This window comes from Pelodiscus sinensis, unplaced genomic scaffold, assembly GCF_049634645.1.
Source record: "Pelodiscus sinensis isolate JC-2024 unplaced genomic scaffold, ASM4963464v1 ctg154, whole genome shotgun sequence".
NCBI classification, from domain to species: domain Eukaryota; kingdom Metazoa; phylum Chordata; order Testudines; family Trionychidae; genus Pelodiscus; species Pelodiscus sinensis.
Window position 1 is genome coordinate 160,097 of NW_027465870.1, and position 21,304 is coordinate 181,400.

Here is a 21,304-nt window from a genome sequence, read left to right on the forward strand (position 1 = left end):
GGGGAGTTAGTGAGGGGCGGAGCCTGTAGAGGGGGCGGGGTCAGTGAGTGGGCAGGGCCAGAGAAGGGGAGGAGGTCAGTGAGTGGGTGGAGTCAGAGGAGGGGGAGTTAGTGAGGGGCGGGATCAGTGAGTGGGTGGGGCCAGAGGCTGGGAGAGGTTAGTGACTGGGTGGAGTCAGAGGAGGAGGCGTTAGTGAGGGGGCGGGGCCTGTGGAGGGGAGGGGTCACTGAGTGGGTGGGGCCAGAGGAGGGGAGAGGTCAGTGAGTGGGCGGGGCTTGAGTGTCACCAGGCACCTCTCTTCCCCCTCAACAGTCTGGGGTAGCCAGGGCTGGGCTCCACTGGCTGGGGCACCATGGGGGAGGAGGGAGGCTCCGTCACTCTGCTCTGCCTCACCGCCAGCAGCGGGGTCCCCCTGTTCTGGCCGCAGCAAAGGGGCATCCTCCAAGCACCAGGTGAGGCCCCTGACCCTCCCCACACCATGGGGCATCTGCCCGCTAAGCCTGGAATGGGGGGTTATAGGGAGGAAAGAGATTAGCTGCTGGGGGGGGGGCGCTAATTAACTCTGAGCCAACCATGCCAAGGAGATAACCCAGGAGTTTTGGTTCCCTTATGCCCCCCCCCCCTTGAGTGTCGCTCTCTCCACAGCTGCCCTTCTCGGTGATCGGCTCCCTGAATGGGGGTGCACATGTTCGGGGGCAAACCTGGACGTCCTGCTGACGGCAACCTGCACCGCCAACACCCGTGTGGCTTGGAGGGTCTTCCACAACAGGTCCGGGGGCAGCCGCGGGGAGGGGGCAGGCGGGGAGCTGAGGGCTGCAGATGTCTGGTAACAGGAGATGCTACCTCGGGGGGCTGGGGATTATCGGGGGATGGAATGGGGAGCAGCTGCCCCCATGAACCTCATCATCACCCTGACTTTTCCAGCATCACCCTCATCGTCCTGTCATCGGAGGAAGGAGCCAGTGACTTTGCCCTGGGGCGCCTGCTGGACAACGCTTTCAGCGCCATGGTGAGGCCCCTGCCCCCGGCCAGTCCGAGGGACATGTCAGAGAGCTGTCCCAGAGCCCCAGTGCTGCCCGAGGGGACGCAGAGCACAAACTTCCCAAGGCTGCTGCCCGGGGTCACTAGCCCTGGAACCGCCCCCCCCGGGAGAGGCCCTGCTGGCTGAGCCACGTGGTCCAAGAGGCGAATAGAGCTGACCTGCTCAGAGGGGTGGCAGCCGTGCCCAAGGGGGATCCGGGGCCCCCGGCTTTGAGAACATCTCTGACCAGGCCCCTCTCCGCTTTTAAGCTCCGTGGGCTGCCACGGGATACGGGCCCTCACGGGTCAGTAACTGCGGAAAGGAGGGAAATAAAGGGGAGGAATCGCGGGCCAGTCGGCAGAGCGGAGAGAGCCGCGTTCCCTCGACTTGTTTCCATCCCATCCATGAGTGGAATAAATATTGTTCCGTGCACCGAAGCATGTGCCAACACGCACCACCAGGAGAAACACGGGCTGCTGGCTAGGGGCGCTCTGCTTCTCGGCTGGCTGGCAGCTGAATCTCCCCTGGATGCCCCCCAAGCCCTCGAGGGAACTCTGGCAGGGGGTGACCAGCAGGTCCCCTGGGGCCTGTACTGGCCCGTGCTGCTCAGGCCAGTCCTCAGCGAGTGGACAGCAGGAGACAAGGGAGGTGGCAGTTTGCAGCCAAGACACACTGACTGCAGCTTGGTCTGGCCACAACAGGACCACTGAGAGACGCAGGGTAGCCAGAGCCCCAGGCATGGTCACCCCACCCCACTGGGGCTGGCCTGGGGGAAGGACAGTTAACCCCCAGCAGATCCTGGGTTTGCCCAGCGGGCCCTGGAACACGCTGCCCCAAGACCAGGCATTGCCCCCGATGCTCCGTCTCCCCGGCTGGCCACCCAGCCCTGTGAGGGGGCCTTAGGGGCGACAGACTGGCTGGGGAACTTGTTTCAGGTGCTGATCCTGGGCTTGGAGGAGCTGGTGAACGTCCGCAACATTGAACGCCTCAAAAAGGACCTGAGGGTACGTGGAGGGACTGGAGTCCCCCAAAACTTGGGCCTTGAAGGGGGGAGGGGGAAAACTGGGACCCTCCCCCCACTCCAAGGGGTGTGTGACTGGGTCCTTCTCAATCCCAGGCTCTGGGGAAAGAGGGGCTGGGCTGTCTCCCCAGCCCGGGCCCCACAGGGTGTGTGTGTGGGGGGGGAGGTGGTGAGGTATCAGCCCCAGCCCACGGCGGCACATCCTGCCCCTACCTCGGGCTAGATGGGAGGTCATGGGGCTGCCCCACAGGGCTCCTGGCCTCACCAGCCCCTTCCCTGCCCCCAGGCCTGCTACAAGCTGATTGACAGCTTCCTGGTGCCCCTGGAGCGGAGCGGGGACCTGACCCAGTGTGTGGAGTGTGTCCCTGTGCCCCACAGCGCAGTCCTGCAGGTGAGCACCCCAGGGAGACAACCCCAGCCTGGGGGAATGCTGGGGAGCCAGGCCTGCAGGGTGGGGAACAGGGTGAGCTGGATGCAGGGGGGAGGGGCCACCCCACTGACCCGTCTCTGGTCCCCATGCCCAGGAGTGCCTGGAGGCCTTCGCGGGCGCAGCTGAGAGCCGCTTTGGCTGTCTGGTGGTTGGGGGGCGCCTGGCGCTGGCCACGGAGCCCTGGTGGCAGCTGGCCCCCCAGGAGCTGCTGTTGCTGAGCTGGCTGGTGGGCTCGCTGCCCCCCCACACGACACGGGACTACCCCATCTACCTGCCCCACGGCAGCCCCACGGTGAGAGTGCGGGGGGTGGGGGAAATGTTATGGAAGGGGTAGAGACTGGGGGGTTGGGGGTCTGCAGGTGGGGAGGCTCGGGCAGTGGAGGGTTGGGGTGGAGGGTGTGGATGTGGGGAGGCTGGGGGACAGGGATCTCTCTGACTGTGCCCCCCCCCCCAGGTCCCCCACCGGCTCCTCACCTGCCAGCTGCTGCCCGGCCTGGAGGCCTGCTTGCTCTGTGGGCCCAGCCCAGCCCTGCCCACCGTGGAGACCGAGGTGGGTGTGGGCAGGCCAAGGGGAGGATCCCGCCCCCCCCCCCCGCGCCCCCATTTAACCCCTTCTCCCCTGTGCCCCCAGCTGGTGCCACGGTTCTGGAAGCCGCTGCTGGAGCCACTGCAGGCCTGTGTGAGCCCCCCGCCCGCCGGCGCCTCGCTGCCCCCCGGAGTCCTGGCGTGAGTGCCCCAGGGCAGGGGGAGGCATAGGGGAGATGGGATGGCCGGGGCTGCAGCCGGGCACCCCAGAGGGCCAGGCCAGCGGTGCCCCTAGCGCCCCTCCCCCTATTTCTCTTCTCTCTCAGGTTTTTGTTGATCAATCGGGAACAGAGAAGCAGCCAGAGCTCAGTGCAGCTCCCAGCATCAGCGGGGGAGGGTATGTCCTGCCCCCCATCCAGCCCATGGGGAGGGGTACCGCCTGCCCCCGAACTGAGTCCACGGGGGATGTCCTGCCCCCCATCCAGCCCATGGGGAGGGGTACCGCCTGCCCCCCAACTGCATCCACGGGGGATGTCCTGCCCCCCATCCAGCCCATGGGGAGGGGTACCGCCTGCCCCCCAACTGAGTCCACGGGGGATGTCCTGCCCCCCATCCAGCCCATGGGGAGGGGTACCGCCTGTCCCCCAACTGAGTCCACGGGGGGATGTCCTGCCCCCCATCCAGCCCCTGGGGAAAGGCTATGACCTAACCCCCAAATCAGCTCCCCGATCACCCAACAGTGCCTCCGTCCAGCCCTAGATAGTGCCCCCTGCACTGGGTAGGCCCTGACCCCCCCCCCCCAGCCAACCCCAGGGCAGGTTGCTTCTCCCCCATCCCACATCGCAAGTGCACCTGGGGAGCAGGGGGGATACATCTCGGGCTGGGGGGGCCCAGCACCCTATTTCAGTGTCTCCCCTCCCCCCAGGTCTATCCCCCAAGGGCCGAGCTCGGGCCCTGCGCCACTTCTATGCCCTGATCACCACCTGCTACTTCCCCTGGGAGGGCAGCCCAGGTGAGTGGGGGAGGGGAGGAGCGGGGGAGGGGGGGCTCAGACCCACTGGGGGCCTCACGCTCCCCTCCTGGCCCCTGTAACCCACCGTTTCTGGCAGCCCCCCTGCAGGAGCCGTTCCAAGCTGGCTTTCCACACCACGCCCGCACTGCTACATAGTGAGCACCACCCACAAGGCCTATGCCATCCATGCCCCCCAGCACCAGCTCTTCCTGCTCCTGGCATCACACGTGCCCACCTTCAGCCTGCGGTCCCTAGCCACCCGTGCCCTGCAGCACCTCATCGGGGACGCTACCTGCTGATGTGCTGGCCTGGCCCCTGGGTTCCACTGCGGTGCCACAACAGGGCCAGGAATGGATATCTGGGGGGCTACAGGGATTGTTGCAGGACTCTTGTACATACCAGAGAACAGCCAGACTGGGCCAGACCCATGGGCTGTGAGGGCCAGGGTCCTGGCTGCCCACACGAGCCAGCAGTGTGTGGCCCTAGTTCTGCTGTGAACCCTGGTGTAGACTTGGCCTGCACTGCATCCTGCAGCAGGGAGTTCCACACGTCAGGTGCAGAAATACATTCCTGTTTGTTTTAAACCTGCTGCCTGTTCATTCCATGGAGTGACCCCTGGGTCTTGTGAGGCGCAAACAGCTCTGCCTTATTGACTTTCACCACATCACAATCATATCCCCTATTTCAGCACATGTGCCTCAGTTTCCCCTATGCACGTGACTAACTAGAGGGGCACGGTGAGGTGTTTTCTTTGCAGAAGAATTCAAATAGCCAGCCGTTTGTTTCCTAGCAATTAACAGGGGTCCGCTAGGGAAACCAGCTCCTGTGGGGAGATCCAGGGGTCCTGCTTGCCCCCCAACCTCCACTGTCCAGAAACAAAAGATTGAGGGGGCAGCCTGCAAGGTGTGTGCACGGCTCCATGCTAGGCCCAGGGGGGTTACCCCTCAAAGAGCACGCTCACACAAGAGGGGCCTACCCAGCACCCACTCTGAGCCCACAACAGGTGGTGGCAGCGCTGGGATTGGTAGCAAGGCCGGCTAGAGAAGGATGATCACCCCAAGAGGCCAGCTCCAGTCCGCAGAGAGGCCAGAAGAAAGCCTGGGAGTGGGGGCAGGGCCTCCCCCAGCCCTGGTTTCCTGTCCAGGAGACCCCAGCAGACAGGCTGAGGTGACAGGAGCGTGCGTCCCAGCAGAAGCAGACGCGCGAGGGCCCAGAGAAAGCAGGGAAAGACCCCAAGCTGCAGGGAACCTGGACTCCACATGGCCCCAGCCCAGGAGGTTTTGGGGTGTATGGAAGAACTCCTGGGGCACAGGGACCCAAGACTGAAGGATTTCCCCCCACACCCTGCTGGGGAGAAGGCTGCTCCCTGTGTATCACCGGCCCCTGCTTCCTCCTCTGGCGGCATCTGGGTTCTGAGCCCCTGCCCCCCCCAGTCCGGAGGGCCCCCGTGTCCCCAGCCCCTGGGCCCCCAGGGGGCAGCAGCGCAGGAGGCGGCCGGGTGGCGTGGGGGGGCGACCCCCCGTTTATTACAGTCACATGGAGATCGATACACGCGCTCACTGCCGCACAGGGCGGCGCTAGAAACACCTAGAATGGCAAGTCACACGGGCCCCCCGCCCCTCCAGGGGGGCGCAGGCCACAGGGGCCGGGTCCCACGTGGGAGGGGAGGCAGGAGATGCAGCCCCCCCATAATATCTTCCCTTTGGGGGGGGCAACCCCTCACTTCCCCCACCCATGGTCCAGCCCCAGGATGGGGGGTCAGGGCTAGGGGCCGTTGGCAGCCCCCCCAGCTGCTCTGAGCTGCCAGGGGTGGGGCAGCCCTCCCCCTCTGAGCCCCTCTCTCCGGGCGGGGCCGGGGGGCCACGGAGCTCGCGCGGGGGCTTAATGTAAACAGACACTCCGGCTCCCCCAGGCCCAGGGAACGGGGCAAAGGCGGCTCCCGCGGGCCGGCTGGGCCGTCCCAAGCGCTGGGCCCTGGGGCCAGGCCATGAAACACGGTTACCACGACAACAGGACGAGGGGGGGCGCGGTGCAGACGCCCCCGGGCCGGCGCCGCTCAGAACTGCTCGGCCAGCAGCCCGCAGAGGTGCCGCGACACCGTGTCCCGGCTGGTTCGCAGCGTCAGGCGGTACATCTGGGGGGGGGGAGTCCGGGGGTCAGGGGCACCCAACTCCCACCCCCAACTTCCCCTCTGCCCCCCAAAGCCTCCCCAATCCCCACGCCAACCAGCCCCCCGAGTTCCCCATCCGCTCCCCCAACCAGCCCCCCCAGACTTCCCCTCTGCCCCCCAAAGCCTCCCCAATCCCCACGCCAACCAGCCCCCGAGTTCCCCATCCGCTCCCCCAACCAGCCCCCCCAGACTTCCCCTCTGCCCCCCAAAGCCTCCCCAATCCCCACGCCAACCAGCCCCCCGAGTTCCCCATCCGCTCCCCCAACCAGCCCCCCAGACTTCCCCTCTGCCCCCCAAAGCCTCCCCAATCCCCACGCCAACCAGCCCCCCGAACTCCCCATCCACTCCCCCAACCAGCCCCCCCAGACTTCCCCTCTGCCCCCCAAAGCCTCCCCAATCCCCACGCCAACCAGCCCCCCGAACTCCCCATCCGCTCCCCCAACCAGCCCCCCCAGACTTCCCCTCTGCCCCCCAAAGCCTCCCCCAATCCCCACGCCAACCAGCCCCCCGAGTTCCCCATCCGCTCCCCCAACCAGCCCCCCCAGACTTCCCCTCTGCCCCCAAAGCCTCCCCCAATCCCCACGCCAACCAGCCCCCCGAACTCCCCATCTGCTCCCCCAACCAGCCCCCCCAGACTTCCCCTCTGCCCCCCAAAGCCTCCCCCAATCCCCACGCCAACCAGCCCCCCGAACTCCCCATCCACTCCCCCAACCAGCCCCCCAGACTTCCCCTCTGCCCCCCAAAGCCTCCCCAATCCCCACGCCAACCAGCCCCCCAAGTTCCCCATCCGCTCCCCCAACCAGCCCCCCAGACTTCCCCTCTGCCCCCCAAAGCCTGCCCCAATCCCCACGCCAACCAGCCCCCCGAGTTCCCCATCCGCTCCCCCAACCAGCCCCCCAGACTTCCCCTCTGCCCCCCAAAGCCTGCCCCAATCCCCACGCCAACCAGCCCCCCAAGTTCCCCATCCGCTCCTCCAACCAGCCCCCCAGACTTCCCCTCTGCCCCCCAAAGCCTCCCCAATCCCCACGCCAACCAGCCCCCCGAACTCCCCATCCGCTCCCCCAACCAGCCCCCCAGACTTCCCCTCTGCCCCCCAAAGCCTCCCCAATCCCCACGCCAACCAGCCCCCCGAGTTCCCCATCCGCTCCCCCAACCAGCCCCCCAGACTTCCCCTCTGCCCCCAAAGCCTCCCCCAATCCCCACGCCAACCAGCCCCCCGAACTTCCCCGTCCGCTCCCCCAACCAGCCCCCCCAGACTTCCCCTCTGCCCCCCAAAGCCTCCCCAATCCCCACACCAACCAGCCCCCCGAGTTCCCCATCCGCTCCCCCAACCAGCCCCCCCAGACTTCCCCTCTGCCCCCCAAAGCCTCCCCAATCCCCACGCCAACCAGCCCCCCAAGTTCCCCATCCGCTCCCCCAACCAGCCCCCCCAGACTTCCCCTCTGCCCCCCAAAGCCTGCCCCAATCCCCACGCCAACCAGCCCCCCGAGTTCCCCATCCGCTCCCCCAACCAGCCCCCCCAGACTTCCCCTCTGCCCCCCAAAGCCTCCCCAATCCCCACGCCAACCAGCCCCCCGAGTTCCCCATCCGCTCCCCCAACCAGCCCCCCCAGACTTCCCCTCTGCCCCCCAAAGCCTGCCCCAATCCCCACGCCAACCAGCCCCCCGAACTCCCCATCCGCTCCCCCAACCAGCCCCCCCAGACTTCCCCTCTGCCCCCCAAAGCCTCCCCCAATCCCCACGCCAACCAGCCCCCCAAACTCCCCATCTGCTCCCCCAACCAGCCCCCCCAGACTTCCCCTCTGCCCCCCAAAGCCTGCCCCAATCCCCACGCCAACCAGCCCCCCGAACTCCCCATCCGCTCCCCCAACCAGCCCCCCCAGACTTCCCCTCTGCCCCCCAAAGCCTCCCCCAATCCCCACGCCAACCAGCCCCCCAAACTCCCCATCTGCTCCCCCAACCAGCCCCCCCAGACTTCCCCTCTGCCCCCCAAAGCCTGCCCCAATCCCTACGCCAACCAGCCCCCCGAGTTCCCCATCCGCTCCCCCAACCAGCCCCCCCAGACTTCCCCTCTGCCCCCCAAAGCCTCCCCCAATCCCCACGCCAACCAGCCCCCCGAATTCCCCATCCGCTCCCCCAACCAGCCCCCCCAGACTTCCCCTCTGTCCCCCTCCCCAAAGCCTCCCCCAACCCCCACTCCAACTGGCATCCTGTCCCCACCCGGCAGCCCCCCAGAACTTCCCCCCCAGCTCCAACCTGACAGGCCCCCACACCTCCCTTCACCCCCCACAACACCCAAAGCCTCCCCCCCATCTCCACCCCACAGCTCCCAATTGCCCCCCTCAGCCCTTCCAAACTTCCTTCACCTCCAAGTGCCCCCCAACAGTTCTCCAAAACCTCTCCCATAACTCCCTGCATCCAGCCTCCATGGCACCCCTGCCCCCCAACCCACCCACCCCGCCCGGTTCCCCGGCCCCGCACCTGGGCCTGGGCGTTGGGCTCCAGCCGCAGGAGGCAGCCGACCTGCAGTGACTTGGTCTGGATGATGCCGGCCCCCACGTAGTTGTCAGGGTTGGGGTCCACCTTGTCCAGCAGGGCACAGCCGAAGCCCAGGAGCTGGGGAGAGCCAGAGTGGGTCTTGGGAGGGGTCAGAGGGGCTCCTGCCCCCCACCAGGATCCCCACATGGCCCCAGAGTCAGCCAGTCACAGCCAGGGAGAGAACCCAGCCCCCGTTACTCTAACCATTAGACTCCTCTCCCCTTCCAGTGCTGGGGAGAGAACCCAAGAGTCCTGGCTCCTCACCCAGCCCCCGCTACTCTAACCACTAGACTCCTCTCCTGGCTCCTCACCCCCCACCCAGCTGCTCACCTTGGCCTTGGTCACCTCCGAGTCCATGGGGTGATTTGCCTTGAAGATCTTCTGGGCTTCCTGCTGCGGCCTGTGGGCAGCGGGGGGAGAAGTGGGGCTGATACACTCCGGGTATGGCATGGTGCCCCCAGCTCCCGCCCGGCCCGGCCCTCTCCCCTCTGGCTGCCCTGGCCTGGCCCCTCCTGCCCCCACCTACTGGCTGAGCTGCTTCCAGCGCTGGAAGAAATCCTGCGACAGCATCTCGGTGGCCTGGAAGAACTTGTTCAGGGTGACCGGCAGCTTCAGGGTGATGTTCTGCAGGGTGCCCCCGTACCTGGGGGGAGGGGGGAGCCGTCAGGGGGGAGCCCCCGGGGTCTCGCTCTAACACCCCCAAAGCCCAGCTGCTAGCATACAGCCATGCTGGGCTCTGCCCCAAGCTCCTCCCCTCTCTGGTTCCTCCCCCCGCCCCCAACACCCAGCTCCACCCCCAGACACACACTGGCTCCTCCCTCCCCCCGACTCCTCCCCCCGGGCGACGCAGCTCCGCCTCCGTCCCCGTCCTACCGGAACTTGATGTTGAGCAGCGGGGCGAGGGTGAAGTCGCTCAGACACTCGATGTTCAGCACCTGCTGCACCTGGGCCCCGCCCTCCACCAGCGGGTCCACGGCCTTCGTCTGCATGTTCAGCTGTGTGCCCGCTAAGGAGGGGCAGGGCCCCTGGGTCCCCTCGGCCACCCCCTGCCCCTCAGCGCCAGCCTCCCCGGGATCCCCCTCGGCCACCCCGGGCCCCTCAGCGCCAGCCTCCCCGGGACCCCCCTCGGCCATCCCGGGCCCCTCAGTGCCAGCCTCCCTGGGATCCCCCTCGGCCATCCCGGGCCCCTCTATGCCTGCTCCTCAGCCACCCCCCTCCCCACATCCCACCCTGTCTCCTGCCCCCCCCCGAGGATATGGCTCTGCAGCTCGCCGGGGTAGGAAACCGTTGGGGTGAAATTCTGGAACTGAACCGACGTCTTGTTCCCATAGAATAGGTACATCCGGCCTGGAACGAGAGCGAGTGAGGGGGGCTGGCTCCCCCCATGCCCTGCATCCCAGAGCCCTCCCAACCCCTTACCCCTACAGTCCCCTCCCCTACACCTGGTCCCAGAGCCCCTCCTCCTACTCTCACCCAGGTCTGAGGTGGCAGGGGGGGAGCCGATACCCCAAGCCCCCTACCCGAGGGATGTTAGATAGAGAACAGACTGGTCAATTAACCTCGTGAATTCTCGGTTAGCCGACCCGTCTCTAGCCCTTGGGCAGCCCCTGGCAGCCCCTGCAACCCCACTCACCCAGGTTCTGCCGGAACTCCGATTTCACGCCGATCTGCAGCAGCTGGTTCTCAAAGAGCACCCCGTTGTTCTTACACACGAACCTGCCACGGGCGGTAGTGAGCTGGGCCCTGCCGGTACCCCCCAGCCCTGCCGGTGCCCCTCCCTACCACCCCTGCCAGCCTAACCCTGTGGGTTCCCCTCACTCCCACCTACAGACCCCACCGCCCAGAGCCAGCTACGTGACGAACAAACTCCACCTTGTTGGCCTTTGGCTAAAGGACCTGAGTCTTTAATCTCCCCCAGTCCAGCTCCTCCCCCCCCATGCTCCTGAGGTCCAAGCCCCCCAGCACAGTCCAGCCCCTCACTGCTGAGGTCCCAGCCCCCCAGCAAACGGGCAGACGCGAGTCGCAGTCGTGAGAGCTGGTGCAAGGGTCAGTGTGCGACAGACAAGCGTGAGACGCCCCTAGCCACAAGCAGAGTCCCCATCCTGTCCTGGGGCGGTGCAGGGGGGCCAGTGTCAGCGAGGGGCGGCTGCTCCCACCGGCAGCGCACACCCCCCGGGGGCTCAGCTCCCCCTCGGTCTCTTACTTGTTGAGCAGCTCGTCAGCTTCAGCGACAGGCAAAGCAGGGTCGTCGGCGGAGGCAGCCGCTGCCGAGCTGAGCGGGGCAGCGGGAGAGCAGAGAAGAGGCGTCACCGGCAGGACCAGGCGGGGGGTTAGCTCCCGGACAGGCAGGCGCAAAGCCAGGCAAGCAGGGCTGGGCAGAGAACCCCGGCGGCCTGCTCTAACCACTACACCCCACTCCCCTCGAGCTGGGGAGAGAACCCAGGCGTCCCGACAGCCCCCCTTCCCAGCACCCACCCCAGCTCCAAGTCACCGCATCGGCCAATCCCAGGGCAGCTGCAGAGCACCAGTCGAAAGCGACACCCAGTCCCAAGGCAGCAAGAGGTGGGGGGGCAGAGAGGAGACCGACAGGCCGGGGCAGAGGCCCCCCTCCACACACACAGCACCCTACCTAGATGTGACCAAACTGCCCCTGCAGGCCACAAGCACAGACTTCCTCGCCCCCCCAAATGAGCTCATGCCACGCCCCCAGGAGCACAGACACCCCCACGGGCTCCCCACAACGCCGGGTTCCCAGGCCCAAACACTTCATGGCACAGAAAAAGCCGACAGAACGAGGGCAGGGGGCAGGCCCCAAGCCCTGTTCCCGGCCCCCTAAGGCAGCCATTCCCCCCACCCTGAGCCAGCCAGGTCACAAGCCCCATCCCCACCCTCTGCATGAGCCAGCCAGCACCGTTCCCTGCCCCCAAGCCAGGCAGATCAGGCCAGACGGGGGTGAGGGGCAGGCCCCCCTCACCTGAGGAAGTTGTCCTCGGTGGCGGGCGCCAGGCCAGGCGCGGCGTTGCTGCTGTCGGAGAAGACGTCCACCAGCAGGTTCCCAGTGCTGGGAGGGGCGGCGGAGCTGGCGGGGGGGGCCGCCCGGAGCCCCAGCAGGTCAGCTGATGGCGAGGGGGTGGACTGGGGGGGAAAGGGGCAGGAGTGAGATCGATCAGCTGAGGGAACGGGGGGCCAAGAACAAACCCTGCCGGGGGCTGCCCCTCCCGCTGGCACTGGGTGATCCCGCCGGGCGCCCCAGGCCTCGGGGCTCCGGGTCCCCTCCCGGCTAAACCCCAGCGCCCTGCCGAGAGCCAAGCGGGTCCCGGGCTCTGGCGGCCGCCCCGCGCTGCTCACCGCCGTGCTGGCTGCGGGCTCCATGCCCCCGTTGAGCTCGGCTCCAGGCTCCTTCTTCCCCTCGTCCAGCTCGCTGCCGGCCCCGGGGCCTTTCTTCTTCTTCAGCTTGGCCAGGATGGACGACTCGCGCTCCGGGAAGGGCGGCATCTCCTCCAGCACCGTGGCCTGGCGGGAGAGAGGGCCGGGTCACGCCGCCGCCCCCGGGGCAGCCCCGCCCCCCCGGCCGGGCCCGGCGCTCACCAGGACGTCGGTGCTGGCGATGGAGCTGAGCTTGAGGTACTCCACGGCCCGCTGCTGCAGCTCCACGTCGGCGTTGCGGAGCTGGCTGTCGGAGCGCAGCACCTCCTGGATGGTGCCCTTGGTCTCCGGGAAGAGGTTGATGAACTTGATGTAGGTGGAGAGGAGCAGGGCCCGCGTGGCCACGCTGCACAGGTGGAACTTGCAGTGCAGGAGGCTGAACTGCACCAGGGGGCTGCGGGCACCGGGCCGGGCGTCAGCGCGGCCTGCCGAGGCCAGGGCCCCCCCGCAGGACCCCTGCACCCCGGGCCTGGAGCAGGGGGGCCTCCAGCGTCCCTCCTCCCCGCACCTAGAGCGGGAACCTCCACCCCCTACCTGGAGCAGGGGGGCCTCCAGCGTCCCTCCCCCATACCGGGAGCGGGAACCCCCGATACCCCTCCCCTACAGGGCCCCTCCTCCCCGCACCTAGAGCGGGAACCTCCGATGCCCCTCCCCTACAGGGCCCCTCCTCCCCGCACCTAGAGCGGGAACCTCCGATGCCCCTCCCCTACAGGGCCCCTCCTCCCCGCACCTAGAGCGGGAACCTCCGATGCCCCTCCCCTACAGGGCCCCTCCTCCCCGCACCTAGAGCGGGAACCTCCGATGCCCCTCCCCGTAGCCCTTGCTCCCCCACACCTGAAGCGGGAACCTCTGATGCCCCTCTCCCCCATACCTAGAGCCAGGGATCTTCATCGCCCCTCCCCCACACCTGCAGCAGGACCCTCTGATGCCCCTCCCCCGTGGGGTGCCTCCCCCCAGCGCTCCCTCCCCCGTACCTGGAGCGGGGGTCTCCGGCGATGAGGTTCCCAAACTCGCCCAGGATGTAGCCCCCGACCTTCACCATGTTCTCGTGGCAGGCGGGGGCCTGCAGGGCCTGGGGGGAGGGGTCAGGTGAGCCCACGCTGGGAGGACCCACCCCAGAGGGGCGCCAGGGCCCAAACACCCAGAAAGGGCAGAGGGAGGGGCCAGGAGCGACCCCTGAGTACGGGGAACGGGGGGGGGGGGCCCTGAGCTAGAGGGTGCGGCAGCTGGTGGCTCCTGCCCCCCCGCAGTGCCCCTCGCCCGCCCGGCCCCCGGCCCACCTCGAAGACGGTCTTGGCGGCGTAGCCCTGCACGTCGTCCCGGTTGATGACGATCTGGATGACGCGGTACCAGACCTCCTCGCTCACGTAGTCGCCCGCGATGCGGATCAGGTTGAGGATCGTGTCCACGTACCAGCTGTAATCCACCGCGTACTTCTCCGCCAGGATGGCCACTTTCAGCACCTGGGGGCGCCACAGGCCGGCTCATGCCCGCACCAGCCGCCCCGCCCGCCCCCCAGAGCCTGGAGGGGACCCCGGCGCCTGGGCTCCCCGCCCGCCCTGCCCCACTCACGATCTCCTCGCGGATGGAGTAGTCGGCCGTCTCCAGGTAGCTGAGCATTTCGGACACGATCTGCTTGGCATTGGTGCGATCGCACATGGCGTAGAGCAGGTCGGCCGCCCGCTGCCGCACACTCACATCGCGTTCCGTCTGGGGGGGGGGGGGGGGGGGGGGAGTCAGCACCAGCTGCAGGGGTATCCCAGCCCTCCCCCAAAGCAGGACACGCCCACGGTCCCTCCCCGACTCTGCCCCCACTCTACCAAGTCCCATCCTCCCCCCTGGCTCCACCCCTGGACCTAGCACCGCCCCCACGGACCTTTAGCGCGTTGATGACGGTCTCAATGTGGGTCTTGACGGCCTCGTGGGAGAACTCGGAGCTGGCCAGGGTGCACATGCTCTCCAGCGCCAGGTACCGCAGGTTGGTCTCCCGGTGCTGCAGGAACTGGCCCAGCTGGTTACAGGCCCGCACAAGCAGGTTGGGCTCGCTATGGGGCGGGACACAACAGGTGGTCAGCGGCTTTGGGGCGGCAGCTGCACTGTGGGTCTGGCGAGAGAGGCCATGTGGGACAGGGCTGGAATGGAGGGGGGCCAGGACATGCAGGAGGCACCGGGGGGTCTGCTGGGGTGGGGCTCGGGGTGGGGGGGTGAGGCCGACCTGTCGTAGTGGATGATGAGGCTGATGCACTCAAAGAGGACGGCGTTCTTCGCGTTGGAATGTTGAACCTTCTTGGACTTGGGGGGTTCCTGGGCCTTGTTGAGGACAGTCTCCAGGCACTCGACCAGCCGCCCCTTCACTGCCGCGTCCTCTGCGCAGGGCACCGTCAGGGACTGAGACCCCGGCGCCCAGTCCCCCCGCCTCCCCCAGAGACCCCGGCGCCCATTCCCCCACCTCCCCCGGCCCACACAGACCCCGGCGCCCAGTCCCCCCGCCTCCCCCAGAGACCCCGGCGCCCAGTCCCCCCGCCTCCCCCGGCCCACAGAGATCCCAGCGCCCAGTCCCCCCGCCTCCCCCGGCCCACAGAGATCCCGGCGCCCAGTCCCCCCGCCTCCCCCAGAGACCCCGGCGCCCAGTCCCCCCGCCTCCCCCAGAGACCCCGGCGCCCAGTCCCCCCGCCTCCCCCGGCCCACAGAGATCCCGGCGCCCAGTCCCCCCACCTCCCCCAGAGACCCTGGCGCCCAGTCCCCCTGCCTCCCCCAGAGACCCCGGCGCCCAGTCCCCCCGCCTCCCCCAGAGACCCCGGCGCCCAGTCCCCCCGCCTCCCCCAGAGACCCCGGCGCCCAGTCCCCCCGCCTCCCCCAGAGACCCCGGCGCCCAGTCCCCCCGCCTCCCCCGGCCCACAGAGATCCCGGCGCCCAGTCCCCCCGCCTCCCCCAGAGACCCCGGCGCCCAGTCCCGGCGCCCATTCCCCCCGCCTCCCCCGGCCCACGGAGACCTCGGCGCCCAGTCCCCCCGGATCACAGAGACCCCAATGCCCAGTCCCACTCTCCCCCATGAGCGGCCGCAGGGGCCTGCGGCTCACCTCTCCCCCAAAGCCCAGCCGAGGGGAGCCCCACCTACCTGGCGGCGGGTAGCACTCCAGCAAGCGCAGGAGTTTCACCGAGAGCCACGGGGCCGGCACGAAGTAGTAGGTGTAATCCTGCAGGTCCGTGGACGCCGACGAGACGATCTGCACAGGGGCCACAAGAGGGGTCAGTCCCCAGCCATGTGCCCTCCCTGCCCCCGCCCCAACCGCTCGGCCTCACCGCCTGGCCTGAGCGGGGGACAGAATCAGGAGTCCTGGCTCCTAGCTTGGCCCCCTTCCATTGTAACCACTAGACCCCACTCTCACCCACCCCCGCCAGCCAGGTGAAACACAGGTGTCCAGCCCCCTCTCCCAGCAATGATGCACAACCCAGGTGGCCACCCCAGGTGGAAGCCAGGTGTCCAGCCCCTCTACCACCCCCACAGCTGGAAGCCAGGTGTCCGGCCCCTCTACCACCCCCGCAGCTGGAAGCCAGGCGTCCGGCCCCCTCTGTCCCCCACCCCCAGCCGGAAGCCAAGCGCCCCGCCCCACTGACCCGGCTCAGCCTGGACACGGCCAGGGAGACACACGTCTTGAAGTCGTCGGGGTTCTTCTTGCAGAGACAGGTGATGAGGCTGACAGCAGCCGTGACCACGCCCTGCGGGGGGAGGAGTCAGACCACCTGGGGCATACCAAGTGCTGAGGAGTTCAGCTGTACCATGGGGCAGTGCTGAGGGGTGCAGGACGTACCATGTACTGGTTGTTGTGGGGGCGATTGGGTGGGATACACCACGGGGTGGTTATTGCCAGGGCAGGACCACGAGCTGGCTGCTGAGTGGAATTGGAATGGGACATACCATGTGCTGTTCACGGGTGGGGCAGAATGTATGTTGTTAAGGGACATACCTTGTGCTAGTTATGGGGGGGGGGGACTGGAATTGAAGCAGGACGTACCATGTGCACTGGGACAGGACGCACCACGCGCTGGCCGTTGGGGGGAGGGGGACAGGACGCACCACGCGCTGGCCATTTTGGGGGGGGGGGGGAGGGCAGGACGGACCACGTGCTGGCCGTGGGGGGGGCTGGGACTGAATGTACCATGTGCTGGTCGTTGGGGGGAGGGGGACAGGATGCACCACGCGCTGGCCATTTTGGGGGAGGGGGAGGGCAGGACGGACCACGTGCTGGCCGTGGGGGGGCTGGGACTGGATGTACCATGTGCTGGTCGTTGAGCAGGTGCACCACGCGGGACGTCCACTCGCCCATGGGCACTAGGTCGGGCGAGGTCTTGTAGAGGCGCAGGAGGCAGAGGGCTGCGCTCTGCTTGACGCTGTCCATGGTGTCCCTGCGGGGAGAAGCAGACGTGGGCCGGTCAGGCGGGCAGGCGGGTCTCTGTCCCCTCCCCCCCGCAGCGAGGGGCCCTGCTTACCCAGCCACCAGGACACGGGGCACCTCGGAGGTGAAGGCCTCGCCCATCTCGCGGCTGCCCACGTTGGCGATGCAGTGCAGTGCCAGGCACATGAAGGTGGGGTTGCGGCTCGCCAGGTCGTTCTTGATGGCGTTGTTGATGAGGCGGATCAGTTCGCTATTGGAGTTCACCAGCACCGAGATGAACAGGTAACCCTGGGGGGACACCAGAGTGCAATGGGGCAGGGCTCCCGCAGAGATCACCCCTCGGCCACCCAGCACTGCAGTGGGAACACGAGCTCCGCCCCTTCTCTAAGCCCCACCCTTCCCTCAGCTCTGCCCCTCCCAAACCCTCCTTTTCCCTCCCCAGCTCCACCCCTTTCCTTTTCAGCCCCGCCCTCTCCCTAACCTCACCTCTATTCTCCCCAGCCCAGCTCCGCCCCCTCCCTACCACCCCCCACCCCCAGTCCCACCTCAGCAGCACCCACATGCACGACCCCCCGGCTCCAGCCACACTCACAATTTGCTTCTCCGTGTACTTGTTGGAGCTCAGCAGGTTGACGGCCTCCATGTGCCCAAAGTCGATGTCATGGCCCAGCAGGAAGATGAAGAGCAGCTTGCACACGTACTTCTTCTTGCTGTAGCCGTCCAGCGCCTTGTCCCCTGGGGGCGCCCGAGCGAGAAGGGTGAGTGACGGGGCGGGGAGGTGGGGTCTCATCCTGGGGAGCAGCAGGAGGTTGGGGGGGCTGTCCCTAGGGTGCATGGGGGGACAAGGGAAGGGGTGGGTGCCTGTCTGGATAGGGGAGGGGTTGCAGAGGGACAACACGGCCTGAAGCCCCCCACCCCACACCCCAGCAGACGGGGAGCCCGCACCCCCGCAGCAGAGCTCGCCCTCACCCTTGAACTTGGAGCGGATGTTCGCCAGCTCCTTGTTGATCCTCTTGATTTCAGCCTCTTTGCTTTTACCTGGAACAAGGGCAGCAAGAGCAGACTCAGGGGAGACAGACAGGCCACCCTGCCACTCCCGAGCCAGCCAGGCCCTGCCCTGGGGCCGGGACGGAGCTGATGCCCCAGAGGGGACAGGAACATCCATGGGGATGTGCTGGGATCTATCAAGTTCCCCAACAACCCCCCTGCCATCTCCCTTCCCCTCCCGGGCCTCAACCCCCCACTGCAGTGTCCATCCAGCCCCATCCACCATCTCTCCTCCAGAATTCCCTGGGCCACAGTCCCCAGGCTTCCCTACAGGAGCGCTTGGAGACACTCGGGGGGCTGGTTATCCAGCCTGATGCTGAGATGTGACCCCCTCTGGGGCCAGGCACAGGGGCTGGTCTCCCCCCAGGAGCTGAGGCTGCAGAGTCCTGATCAGCCTCCATGATAAAGCAGGAATTTCCTGTTCAATTTTTAGGGCAGTTGCAGCTGCCTCAGTTTCCCTCCGCGCTTTGAGTGGCTACCCTGCAGACGGGAAAGGGTTAAGATGCTGCTCTGGGGGCCTAGCTGAGGGGCCAGCTGGGCTTGGGAGCTCAGTGTGGGGTGGCGGTGGGGGGCCAGCGGGCCAGATGGCTGGGACTGGCTCTGGAAGACAGACAGGCAGAGGGGGAGGGAGCAACAGCAGCTGGCTCGGTCAGTCCCAGCACTTGTGGGGGGCTGGTTCCCAGGGGGGCTGTGTGCCTAGCCCTGCACACAGAGTGGGACCCTGGGGCTCCGCCTGAGGCTGGTCCAAAGCTGTAGCATAGCCCTTGCAAAGCTGCAGTGAGTGAGATTCCCAGGCCAGCGAGCCCGAGCAAACCTTCTCCCCATGATGAGGGGGTGCTGAAAGAATGACTGGCCTGGGGAACTCCCTGCCACTGGAACACGGGTGCTCAGCAGGAGACAGAGCAGCCCCTGCCAGACACAAGGGGGTAGGATGGGGAGGAAAGGTGGCAGCTTGGAGGGCCACCCCAGTGCTGCCCAGCGGGCCAGGGTACCCAGCTGGACAGGCTTGGGCAGCAGCCAGCCCTGGGGTGGGGTGGGGAAGGAACCATTCACAGATGTGGCGTGTGAGCACCAAGCCAGAGGCCTCGTAAACAGCAGGTCTCTAGGGGCAGCTGGGCCCAGCTCCACAAATGGGGCCCCATTTCAGGGGGGAAGCGGGGCAGCAGCCTAGTCAGTCACTTTCCCAGCCACGCCAGCAACAGGAAACTCCTCTCGGATGGGATGAGAGTGCCCCGCCCCCGCCCCCCTGATGGATTCAGGCCCCCTCACCTGGTGACATGGCCCTTTGGTGTGGGGCAGGGGCTCCATGCTCCAACCCCCCCAGCTCCTCCATCAGACCCCGTGATACTCATCAATACCAGCACCCCCAGGCTGCTGCGCCTCCCGTGGGCTCCCCAAACTCAAACCCCTAATGCCACCCACTGCCTCACCCCCAGGTGCCCATCACCAGGGAGGCCTCCCAATCAACCAGGGCCTCTCCCTTCTCTGGATGATGGATTGGGGGGCCCCAGATAGACATGACTTCACAGCAGCAGACTCTGCCCCCATGCCAGTCTCCCCAGTGCTGCCAGGTCCCCATCCATTCTGCCTCAGTTCTCAGGGCCCCGTGTGGGTCCTGCTTCCCCCCGTCAGCCCCCTCCCTGGTCTCTCCTGCCTTCCACCCTCCCTCACCTCCAGTCAGACCCACAAGCAGCCCTGATCTCTGTCCTGCATGTGCCGCCTCAGCCCCCATCTCTCCTCCAAACAAGAGCCCCCCCATGCGCTCTCTCTTCTCCCCATTCCCTCCTCCCTGCCCCACACTCCAGTGTCTGGCCCCTCCCGCCCCAGCTCCGCCCTCAACATTGCCCCGCTTCTCCCCCTCGCTACGCCTGCCTGCCCCTCCCATTACAGCCCCCCCATGCAGACATCCCCCACTCAGGGCTGCCTCAGTCTCCTCTGCTTGGCCCCAATTTCCCCTCCCACACACGATATCCTTATCTCCCTCCCCAGGGCCTCTCCCAGGACAGCTCCAGTCTAACCCCTTCCCCTCACTCACCCCCGCATGGGTCTCCCCACAAGCCCAGTCTCTCCCCGCCTGCCCCTCCATGGTCTCTGCCCCCTCCACAGCCCCTCCTATTCTCCCCAGCGGCCTCAGTCCCTGGCCCCTAGGATGCCGCCTATCACCTTTAATCCCTTCCCCACATTCCACACCCCCTCTGCCCCCTCCCCCTGCCAACTCCTCCCCTGCCTCCCCCCATCCCCATCCCTGCCTCCTGCTCTCCCAACGACAACCCCCCACCCTGCCCCTGCTCTTCCCCTCAGTGGTGCCCCCACAGCCCCGTGCTAAGCGCTCGCCCTCCTCAGCGCCCTGCAATCTCCGCCCCTCACGACACCCCGCCTCCCCCTCACTCTGGACCCCCTCCTCCTGCCAGCCCCTCCCCCACTCCCCTCTCTGTACCCCTCCCCCACTGTGTACCCCCTCCCTCAGCCCTCCTCCCTCCAGCCCCTCCCCCACCCTGTACCCCATCCCCCCTCCAACCCCTCCCCCACTCCCCTCTCTGTACCCCTCCCCCAGCCCCTCCCCCATCTCCCCTCCAACCCCTCCCCCACTCCCTTCTCTGTACCCCTCCCCCAGTGTACCCCCTCCCCCAGCCCCTCCCCCATCTCCCCTCCAACCCCTCCCCCACTCCCTTCTCTGTACCCCTCCCCCACTGTGTACCCCCTCCCCCCAGCCCCTCCCCCAGCCCCCCTCCAACCCCTCCCCCACTCCCCTCTCTGTACCCCTCCCCCACTGTGTACCCCCTCCCTCACCCCCCCTCCCGCCAGCCCCTCCCCCACCCTGTACCCCATCTCCCCTCCAACCCCTCCCCCACTCCCCTCTCTGTACCCCTCCCCCACTGTGTACCCCCTCCCCCACCCTGTACCCCATCCCCCCTCCAGCCCCTCCCCCCCCCGTACCCCCTCCCCCACTGTGTACCCCCTCCCCCCCCCCGCTCACAGTTGCGGATGTCGGAGATGAAGACCGCCAGGCCCCGCATCCCGTCCCCCTTGGACACGGCCGGCATCTTGGCGGCTGCGGGACCCGCTTCCCCGCGCGACGGCTCCTCCGGCAGCTCCGGGCCCGGCCCAGCGCCGCCCGCCCCCGCACCGCCCCCATTGGCCGCCGCACCCGCCGCTCACAGCGCGCCCGCGCCCATTGGACAGCCCCGCCCACGACCCGCGCCCATTGGGCGAACTCGCTGAACCTCGGAACCAGCCCCGCCCACGCACCGCGCCCATTGGACAGCTCCACTACCCCGAATTGGCATGACGACCACCTCTCAGGGTCAGCCCCTCCCACCTCTCAGCGCTCATTGGGCAGAGTCGCTGTCGCTCATCACTAGTCCCGCCTATGACGCATGCCCATTGGACAGCTCCACTATCCCTCAGACGCAGCCCCGCCCTTTAACGTTGTCCATTGGCTTGACCGGCCGCCTCTCAGGGTCAGCCCTTCCCACCGGTCAGCGCTCATTGGACAGACCTCCTCATCGCTCAGAGCCAACCCGCCTATGCCGCGCGCCAATTGGCCGGCCAGCAACCACTCCGCGCAGCCCTCCCACCTACCAGCGCTCATTGGACAGCCCCACTATCGCTCACGGCCGGCCCCGCCCACTTCCCGTCCCCATTGGCGGGCCTCTCAGCGCCCCTCTTCCTCGTGCCCGTTGTCCCAGCTAAGGTCGAGTCCGCCAATGAGCCGTAG

At 67.6% G+C, this 21,304-nt stretch overlaps 2 protein-coding genes across 3 annotated transcripts; one reads left to right on the plus strand and one right to left on the minus strand.

The window, feature by feature from the left end:
* The first annotated feature begins 232 nt into the window (after window positions 1-232).
* Window positions 233-4,593, plus strand: LOC102447513 (protein fuzzy homolog). The gene is given in 14 exon segments (XM_075915886.1): window positions 233-421; window positions 423-452; window positions 646-688; window positions 691-769; window positions 925-1,009; window positions 1,957-2,025; window positions 2,329-2,433; window positions 2,567-2,764; window positions 2,927-3,022; window positions 3,104-3,198; window positions 3,324-3,394; window positions 3,923-4,009; window positions 4,107-4,148; window positions 4,151-4,593. Coding segments are annotated over 14 exon segments (1,227 nt in total). The 5' UTR covers window positions 233-352; the 3' UTR covers window positions 4,309-4,593.
* Window positions 4,594-5,506: 913 nt separating this feature from the next.
* Window positions 5,507-20,719, minus strand: AP2A1 (adaptor related protein complex 2 subunit alpha 1). 2 transcript variants are annotated; one of them, XM_075915868.1, is made up of 23 exons: window positions 20,564-20,719; window positions 17,509-17,577; window positions 17,132-17,274; window positions 16,634-16,827; window positions 16,420-16,549; window positions 15,761-15,862; window positions 15,261-15,369; window positions 14,358-14,508; window positions 14,019-14,187; window positions 13,715-13,852; window positions 13,423-13,605; window positions 13,117-13,214; window positions 12,305-12,536; window positions 12,065-12,229; window positions 11,691-11,851; window positions 10,920-10,988; window positions 10,350-10,432; window positions 9,973-10,063; window positions 9,590-9,712; window positions 9,243-9,359; window positions 9,047-9,116; window positions 8,660-8,794; window positions 5,507-6,143 (listed from the first exon to the last, which is right to left on the minus strand). In XM_075915868.1, the coding sequence occupies exons 1-23, from the start codon at window positions 20,628-20,630 to the stop codon at window positions 6,066-6,068; spliced, it is 2,877 nt and encodes a 958-aa protein (XP_075771983.1). In that variant the 5' UTR covers window positions 20,631-20,719; the 3' UTR covers window positions 5,507-6,065. The 2 variants fall into 2 exon arrangements, with proteins under 2 accessions (XP_075771983.1, XP_075771984.1); XM_075915869.1 differs by lacking the exon at window positions 10,920-10,988.
* Between the last annotated feature and the right edge of the window lie 585 nt (window positions 20,720-21,304).